The sequence below is a fragment of the Miniopterus schreibersii genome (assembly GCF_964146895.1).
Source record: "Miniopterus schreibersii genome assembly, chromosome: 5".
Taxonomy (NCBI): Eukaryota; Metazoa; Chordata; class Mammalia; order Chiroptera; family Miniopteridae; genus Miniopterus; species Miniopterus schreibersii.
The window spans coordinates 68,647,522-68,657,486 of record NC_138106.1 but is presented as its reverse complement, the minus strand read 5'-3'; the positions used below and the strand labels follow the sequence as shown (position 1 = coordinate 68,657,486).

General features: G+C 37.9%; 1 protein-coding gene across 4 annotated transcripts in view; it reads left to right on the top strand.

Moving 5' to 3' along the window:
• ARL13B (ARF like GTPase 13B) overlaps positions 1-9,965 on the top strand; it is a 68,601-nt gene that overhangs the window by 43,990 nt on the left and 14,646 nt on the right. For all 4 annotated transcript variants that reach the window (XM_081139414.1, XM_081139413.1, XM_081139416.1 and 1 more), the window contains exons 4-6: positions 3,235-3,340; positions 4,160-4,362; positions 8,028-8,142. In XM_081139414.1, coding sequence (XP_080995540.1) covers positions 3,235-3,340; positions 4,160-4,362; positions 8,028-8,142 — 424 coding nt within the window. The remainder of the gene's footprint in view (positions 1-3,234; positions 3,341-4,159; positions 4,363-8,027; positions 8,143-9,965) is intronic.

The window sequence follows — 9,965 nt, the reverse complement described above, 5'->3', positions numbered from 1 at the left end:
ATCATGACCTTTATCATATTCTGCATATACATGTTTATATTTTCAAATAGAAGTAATGGGGGTGGGAGGTTGTGGGCTAAAAACTAAAGAAAATAGTTACTTACAGGAGAATGGATGGAGCATAGAGAGTAAAGGGGACAGAGTTGGATAATACTTCTGATTTGTTTTTATAGTTTTGAATTTAGAACCACATAATGTTTTAAAAATTAGATCTTAAAATAAAACTGAAAAGCAAAAGCAGCCTGAAACAAGTGAACCTAGCTATATATCTAGGAGGTGATGTAACCATGCAGAGAGGGATTATTTCAGGTAATTTTAATTTTAAAACCCCATATTTTGACTGTATTTCTTGTGGGATATATTTTAGAGACAACAATAACCACAAAGAGATTTTTAACCTACATTTAGTAATCTTATTTTTAGTAATAATATTGGTATTGTTCGAGAGATGCGTTGGTGGTCTTTCTCTGTTGCTAGTGGGAGTGGGGTTCTTGGAGTACCGTTGGAATAAGCATTTCCAGAGGCCCCCACGGGAGGATGAGATGTGGTAGAAAGCTTTATTTGCATGGAATTACGTCCCTGGGATTGCAAAGTCCCATTTCCCTTAGTTCAGTCCTGGAAAATGTGCACCTGGGGATTCAGTAGAGCTAGAAGCAAAGCCAGTGTCCAGAGTTTCCATTTGATGGCGGAGCTGAGTCTGGTTTAGCATCAGGCTAGTTGCAGTCCATAGTCCATTTCATGTGGGGTCCACATGGCCATGGGCCATTAGGTGAATGCAGGAGCGTGAGAGTCCCACAAGCCAGGAGCACGAACCAAGAGAAAGCAAGCTCCTTTGTTTAGGAGCTTAAGTGTCTCATCTTCCCGTGCTTGCAGCGGCCAGGCTTATCCTGCCAATGACCTGTTCCCAGGGGTGGCTGCCACACAGCTACCTTCCCTATTTCACCCCGACTTTACTGGGCATGCCTCTAGTATTTGGCCTTCCTTTTGCTCCTTTTCAGTTATTCACAACTAGTTCATTACAATGGTATCATTATCGTTGTGTTGAAACTCTTACTTATATACATTGTAGGATAAAGAAAATAGTCAATGTCAGTGTTATTAGGAACTATAGTTTTCAGCATAAGAAAAAATGATACGATTTAAGAAGGTAAGTAAAAGCTTGGTAATATTTGATTTAAAATGGAAAAATCAATATGAACTCATGATTTAAATTTTTTCTTTCTTAAAAAACTACCTTATTTTCCCCTAGTTTTGTCCACCAAAAGGGTGTAGAAAATAATGACAAGTCAATAGTAATAAATGTTTGTAGCACCCAGATTGTGGTCTTGGAATACTAGTCCTTTCTGAAAGGAGCAAGGGGTCCATAGGGAAATGATGATTTCAGGTCTGGAATGTTGTTTCTTACAAAAAAGCAAGAAAATATCAAAGACTATGGGAATTGTACCAAAAGAACACGGTAGCCAACACAAAGGGGACTCCCACTGACCAAATTGGGTAACTGAGCCTCAAAAAGAAAAGCAACTACAATGTATTGCAGCACATCAAATATATTTTTTAAATCCATTATTTCATAATGAGATGCCCCACAAACCAAAGAAAGCAACTTAATCACCTTTGGAGGTTGATAGAGCAGCAACTTATTATTATGAAAATTAGGAAATGAAGGCAAAGGAAGAAACATTCATCTTTACTTTTCTCTAAATTGTATTTAAGTAGGAGTAAGCAAGTAGTTGGGGAAAGCTTACTTTTTAGCAAAAATGTAGCTAGTAAATGCAGAAGGAATGTAGAACTAGAAAAGTCATGATTTTATAATTTTTAAAACTTTTTTATATATGTCTTTATTGATTTCAAAGAGGAAAGGAGAGGGAGAGAGAGAGATAGAAACATCAATGATGAGAGAGTCATTGGAGATCGAGCCCTCAACCCGGGCATGTGCCGTGACCAGGAATCAAATCTTGATCTCCTGGATCCTAGGTCGATGCTCAATTGCTGAGCCACGCCCGGCCGGGCTATAAATTCTTATAAAATGATGGAATTTAGCAAAGGTCATCAGTGGATGATAAACTCATTAGATAGAAGCATTTTGGCTGAATCAGGCTGACTCCAGCTGAATCCACTGATTGGTTTTAACATCACTAAACGTGGTACAACCAGACGCCTCCTGAGTACTAGTACTATGAGGACAATTTTTAAAGGTAGGTGATAAAGGCCCATTAGATTTATTGTCCTATGTAATTATTAAATAATATATAGTCACCTGAAATATCTGTCAAACCCTGACCAAGACAGTGCTTTATTAAACTTTTTGACCTCTGCCATCTGATAGCAAATCCTGGTATTTTGTGATAATTCCCTCATTTTTCCTTTTAGAACTTATTTTGGTTTTTCATTTTGTTGTGTTCCAATTTGTTCCTAATTGAATATAATGTTCTTTATGCTCAGTGCTGTGCAAAGTGAATGAGATAGAAGTGGCCCCACCTGTCCAGTAAGTTGCACATGTATATGGACACATTCACACACTGGAAATGCAGATGAGCTCAGATATTACAAGCTCAGAATGACTATTTGGGTGTTTAAAACATGAACACTTTGGCCCTGGCCAGTTTGGCTCCGTGGTGAGAGCATCAGAACACAGTCTGAAGGGTCCCGGTTTGATTCCGGCCAAGGGCATGTACCTTGATTGTAGGCCAAGGGCCGGGGCGCAGCCAATCCATGTGTCTCTCACATCGATGTTTCTCTCTCTCTCTCCCTCTCTGTCTCTCCCACTCTCTCTGAAAAGCAATAGAAGTATCCTCGAGTGAGGATTAAAAAAAAAAAATTAAAAATACAAAAATAAACACGAACACTTCGTATTTTAAGAAGATAAGGGCATTTCCATCATGCTGCAGTGTGTTTAAGAAGATAAAGACACAATAAATGTGAAAATTAGAATTGATGGCTGAGGACTGTGGAAACTAATCCACCTTTTCTTTTTGTAGCTTTTTCTGTTGGCCTGTTGACTTGTTGCTTGTTTTCTTGACACTGCTTGATTCCTCTCTCTCAGGCCAATGCTTTCAAACTTACATTAGTAGAATAAAGGAAAAAAGATGAAATAGATAGTATAGTACTCTCTTAAACCAGTATGTTCTGTAGACAATAGGTTTAAAACTTTGGAATGACGACATGGTGAAAATATTTTTAAGTGGCTGTCTGATTATATATTTGCTATAAACCACTTTCTTTATATTGCTCTAGGTTGGCAAATAAACAAGACAAGGAAGGGGCTTTAGGAGAAGCTGATGTGATTGAATGTCTGTCTCTGGAAAAAATGGTCAATGAGCACAAGTGCCTGTGTCAGATAGTAAGTTTTGGGGTTTGCTTTTTTTTGCCCTATGAAATGTGTGCAGTATAACTTAGTTTTTGTAAAGGTGACAGGCAATTAGGTGGCAGACACCTAAGAAAATAATTCATAAGTGTTTTAAAATATGTATTTTTAATCCTGGAAATCACATTCTCGCTGTTTTGTTGCTATTAATATTGTAATATTTGTTTTCTATATAGTTGTGATTGACTTCCATAAGCTATCTTTTGAGATTTTTAAAGACTTTAGATTTGCTTGTTGTTTAAGATACTGCTGACAGGACTTGTAAGCTGTATAAGCACATCTTGCTATAAATTTTGTAAATGGTAAAGAAAACATAAATACAAAATTTAAACATAGGAGAGGTTTGCAGTGAGTTTTGAAAAACCGTATCAGGAGAGTTATCATATAATCTTAAGAAAGATGAACAGAGGATTTTATTCTGATTTCAGAAGATGGTCATTAGACTCTCAATCTTCAAAGGTATTTACTGCTATAAATTCCCTAGTATAAGGACTGGAAGTTCAATTTTGTCTTCCAATGAGTTTGTTGAAAGTTTTAACTGGCACTGTCAACTTCCTGTGTCATAATCTCTCTCAGCTTACAGATATTGTACTTTAAATATTTCCGCTCCTATGTACTAATGTTAGTGGTCATTGCAACGGTATGTTTTTTGAGTTAAATAAGCAGGTGCTTTATATCATTAATTTAATGGGTTAATTTTGATTTACCAGTGATTATACTTAATGGTTTATGAACAGATTTTTGTGGAGAACTTTTAGTTTTAATATTTAAGTCAAATAAATTGCTGTTTGTCAGGAACCTTGTTCAGCAATCTTGGGATCTGGAAAGAAAATTGACAAGTCCATTAAAAAAGGTCTTTATTGGCTGCTACATATCATTGCAAGAGACTTTGATGCCTTAAATGAACGCATCCAAAAAGACACAACAGAACAACGTGCTCTTGAGGAACAAGAGAAACGAGAAAGGGCTGAGCGTGTGCGAAAATTACGAGAAGAAAGGTAAGTAGATTAATTTTTTAACACAGTGTGTTTGAAATGTCAGAAACACCACCACAATTTTATGAATAATTTCTTAGTTTAGTTTTTTTGTATTCAGTTTCCTTTTTCTGTCTGAAGGCAGACACTAGGTAAGTTTTCTGTTTTCTCTACACAAGTTTGGGCAATAAGATTCTAATTTTCCTGGTGGTGGTATTGTTATCGGTGGAAGTGGGGTGTCCTCTTCCCCTCTCGGTACTGAGGGTGGAGTCCTCATGATATCTTGAGAAAAAGAATTTTCTGGGACTCGCACAGGAGGATGAGTGATTTTTTATTTGCATGGAATTACATCTCTGGGTTTCCAAAGTCCCATTTCCCTTAATCCAGTCCTGGAAGAAATGCAGCTGGGGATTCTGTAGAGCTAACAGCAGAGCCAGTGTCCAGAGTTTCCTTTCCATGTTGGAGCCAGGTCCAGGACTGCATCAGGCTAGCTGCAGTCCATCAGTCCATTGTGTGGGGTCCACATGGCTGGGGACCAGTGGGCACATGCAGGGGAGCCAAGAGAACGGGACTTCTACAACAAGAGTCCCAAGAGAACCAAGAGAGCCATAGCCAAGGGAGCGAACTTCTTTGTTTAGGGGATTAGATATCTCAGATCTTCCCTCAATTGCAATGGCCACACCTACTCTGGCCAATGACCTGTTCCCAGGTGTGACTGACAGGCAAGCAGCTTTCTGTTTCACCCAGACGTTACTGGGCCTGTGTCTATTCTCCCCACTGTCCAGTCCCTTCCCCCAGGGATCTATGGGAGAATAAACCAGTGGCTCCCTGGGGAGTGTTAAACTGCAGCTCCTGGCAAAGCTGCACAAATGACATGCCCATAATATTTGGCCTTTCCTTGCTGCTTTCCTGTTATTAATAACTAGGTTAATTACGGCAGTATCATGGTAGTTAAATTTATTCCTTATGTATTTATTACTTCTAAGAGTTTTAAAATTTTTATCTGTTTCTTATGGGTACCCTTATTGCAGTGGTTTTCAAATAAGCCGGATTTGCTTCTCAAAGGGAATTTGGCAGTGTCTAGAGACATTTTTACTTATCACAGCTGGGGGGAGGTGGAGTGCTATTGGCATCTAGTGGGTAGAGGCCAGGAAGCTGCTCAACATCCTGTGCTGCACAGGACAGTCCCCTACAACGAAGAGTTATTGAGTCCATTATCAGTAGATTGAGAAACCCTTCTTTAGTCTCAGCAAAGACAGAAGGTAAGCTGTTAGTGGATCAGTCAACTGAGGCAAAATCTGATCTTCAACACTAGTTTTTCAGAAAGTAAACTAAAGTGCACTGTCTCAGGTTTTTAAATATATTTTTCAAATTATTTTTAAGGAAACTTTTAACTAAATTTAGCAAACTGAATTTTTAAAAAAAAGATTACATAAATTCTAACACAGAATCACAATAGTCTTACTGCTACAAAAATATTCAGATTTGATTAGAAGTTGAATTTAGCCCTTTATCCCAAGATTTCTCTTTCTTTTGTCAACTGGATGGTTGCATGGCAAGGGAGGGGAGAAATGAAATTATATTTAAGTGAGCTCCTGCAAGATGCAAAGTTGTCTTCCACCTGCCTAAGTAATATTGGCCTTCCATGTGCTGTCACATAGTTGCAGCCTGCAGACATGAACCCACTAAGCCGCCTTGGTGATGCCTTTGTAAGTGTTCTCTTGCACTGTTGAGGAAGTCCTTTGATTGCAGGTATTTTTCATTAAATTTAGAGGTAGGACTTAAAGGAAAGAAATATCTGTAGAGATAACTCTTCATCCCAAAGTGCTCAATAATATGAGCAGGTCATCATCTAGGTCCCTCTTGATACTATTGTGAGGTTTTAGTTCCTGTGAGAATCTTTGGTTTTCTAACCTCCTGGATATTTTCATGATATAAAGCTCAGTACAACCAATCATTCATTTAGTTCTACCTTTTATATATTTATAAAAATAAAATATATGGCCATACTTTTCTGAAGACTCCTTTTTTCATTAACAAAACATGAACAAAAAATTGAGTTGGATAAAAGAAACCTAATGTTAGTCATTTTTCCCCTAAGTTGTTACCTTTTCCATAAAGATATTCTAGGTTGTGTTATGGCAGCCGTTTCTAATACCCATTCCCCTTTCCTCCTTTCTCCTAGCCATGCCACATGTTTATCTGAGGCCTCTCCTGTTGAGCAGAGTCTCCATAATTAAAATTAAATTTAGGATTTAGAGAGGAGTGATTAAAAAAAAACAAAAACCCACCTTTTTACTTCATTAAATCTAATCTTATAGATTCAGATATTTTTGAAAAACTGTAAAAAATTATTGTTGGTATCTGAAAATAGCATTTTAATAATAGATACCTGAAATTGCTTGCTAATAAGTTAATAACATTCATAACAATTACTGTTATAAGTAACAGTAACAGAGTGCTTTCACATATATTACTTTAGTTGAAACAGTCCTATGAAGTAGGTATTTTTATCCACGTGGGAAGGCTATCATTCAAAGATCCAGATACATGCCCAAGGTCACAGAGGTAGTAAATTGCAGATCTCTAAATCCTGGCTCGCTAGGTTCAGAATGAAAGGATAGATCTTTCCATCAGGAGACAACTAATAAACGTCATGGTAATGAACATTCACATTGCTATACTAGGGTTGCAGCTCAGTTGCTGATCTACACTAGTCATCTTTCTGTCTTCAGCCAGTCATCTTTCTGTCTTCAGCTACTTGTTTTATAACTTAATTACTCTTCATGTATGGGACAACATTAACTATAAGTCACAGAGATAGTAAATGTTTCAGTAGTAATGGATATGGAAATACTTATTTAAGTGATATAGTGCAACTTATGTTTATAGCCCCTTCTATTGTGCAAGGTGACAGTCCCGGTGCCCTCTCCCCCCACAGGCATGCATCCTTTAAACTCAGGTACCCCCGAGGCTTGCAACCAGGACTACAATGGGCAGCTGCAGTTCATCCCAGGCAAACCCCCTGAACCTGTCTGAAGGCCCCCTTTTTCTGACTTTTTAGTGAGCCAGAGTCCCAGCCTAGGTTCATTTCCCCACCTAGTCCCTCTCCTGTTACCTACCCTAGGCCCTTCCTTGATTCACTGTCCCCAGCTTTAATGAACAGCCTCTAAAATTCAAAATAGTGACAATAATAATGATGATGATGATGGTAGTTTAAGGGGCCTCTGGGAAAAAGTTAAAAAGAAGTGAAAAAAGAAGCATCAGTCACTGTCTCCTTCATATATGGTAAAGAGTATGACAGGGCCCTTCAGAAGAGGTTCAGCAAGAGGACTGACTTGTTCACATCAGTGAGGAGGACACGTCAGTTTGGGACGGTAATTAATAAATTGATAATATAGTAACTTAGCACATAGAATAATTAAATGCACTCTTGACATTAAAAAATCAGTCATAGGGAATGTTACTTTTGTCAGCATTTCTTTCTTTTATAAATTCAAATGAATAATCTTTACCTGGGCCTGGAGGCCTGTTAGCTGCATAAGGATTTCTGAAAATCTCTCAGTAATTTAAAGCCATATCCAGATGTTTAAATTACTAAATTTAATAGCCTCAAACCTATTGCAAGTGTTCTTAAACATGGCTCAGCATTTTCTCAGGAATTACAATTTTTCCCCCTCTAACAATAGAGAACAAAGAGAGCGAGAGCAGGCTGAACTCGATGGAACCAGTGGTCTGGCTGAGGTGGACTCAGAACCAATTACTGTTAATCCTTTCCAGCCGATAGCAACTGTAATCATTGAGGTATGGATGAAGGCAAATGTAATTTTTATATCTTAAGTTATAAAGTGGGAAGTTAAGAAAGGAGGCAGGGAATTGGGAAAGGAGGCAGGGAGATAGGAAGAAGTGTTTCACTAGAGACAGATTGTTTCGAAAAGAATTAAATGGAAGAGACGGCGGGTTAAAGGTTTACTGCCCTTTCTCCCTCTTCAGATTTATTTTCCGATCTAACAGGAAAGGTGGCTGCAGAATTAACAGAATGAAAAGGAAGATTGAATGTAGCCACTGTAATACTGTTGTGATAAATCATTTTTTGTCATTAATTTCATATGGTAGTAATATATTTACTCTTGTTTACATTGTCCCTATCCCTGTATTACTGTTACTATCATCTCTTTACAGTAATATTTAGATGCTCATGATCCATTAGAGTACATAATTGAATTTCTGGTTGTTTACCCAGGATACTTAAGAGTGTTTGAAATTATAATAAATTATTCTGTATGTAAATATGATTAATTTTAATTTTAATTGTCAGAAGTTTTACCAAAATTAACTTGTAGATTTTAATCATGACAAAGTTAAGGGGTTGTGTGTGTGTGTGTGTGTGTGTGTATGTATCTGTGTCTTTGTTTTCATTTTCCACTGTTGTCCAGAGTGTGCATTGGCCTTGCTTTAACCGCCCTCAGCAGCCAGGCCTCCTCAGGGCAGAGCTTCCTAACCTTCCTCTCCCTTCACCAGAGCGCAGTGTGGCAGCTGGTTTGCTGGGCCCACTGCTCTCTGCTCTCCACCCCCTCCCCCTGTCGCTGCCTCCTGCACAGGTGCTCATCTGGAAGGTGGATGGTTGTTTTCTTCCTCGGGGCTGCTGCTGAGGAGGGAGGCAGCTCCGCAGGTAAGAAGATGATTGGGTAATTTTGGTATTGCTTTATTTTGCAAAATAATTGGTAATATGAAATACTTGGATTTAAGTTGCTTAGGTACCAGAAGGTTAATTGGATTTAATCTCTTTATTAACCCCGTTGCATTTAACTTAATTAAATGTGTGCTTTTCTAAGTACAGTAGAGCTGTCTTAAGCTATTGTTTTGTCTCCATCCTGTTAAATATTATATATGTCAAGTTTTCTTTTATGCCCTTTAAAAATATTGGTGGAGAAGAGGGAAATCAAGTTTGACTTTTCACTGTGAAGCATTAATTTATATGTGTAGTAAAGCTCACCTTGTAAATAATGACTTATTTTATAGTACCATGTGGCCAGGGCCATGGTTACTTAGAAAAGGCCTTAGTGCCTCTGACAACATTGGATTTTTCACTGAATAAAGATGTGAACAATACTGGTGTACAGAATAGTATACCTTATTGAAAATCACTGAATTAGTGGCATGGGGAAAGTGCACTTATTATGCTTTTATTTTATTTATTTATTTTTTAGAGTCTTTTTTTTTTTTTTTTTTTAATATATCTTTATTGATTTCAGAGAGAGGAAAGGGAGAGAGAGAGATAGAAACATCAATGATGAGAGAGTCATTGACCGGCTGCCTCCTGCACGCCCCCGACTGGGGATGGAGCCTGCAACCCGGGCATGTGCCCTGACTGGGAATTGAACCCCGATCGCCTGGATCCTAGGTCAATGCTCAACCGCTGAGCTACGCCCGGCTGGGCCTTTTTATGCTTTTAAGATACAATAATTTTAAGAAGATAATCAGTAAAGAAATGCAACAAATGAAAACAAATTATAAGTCTCCTTTATGCCAAGTATATTTGCTTTTTATTTCCACAAAATTTCTCCTCTAAAATGTTTGTATTTTAGAGAAGCACCTTACATTTCTTTGATTTTTACCACAGATAA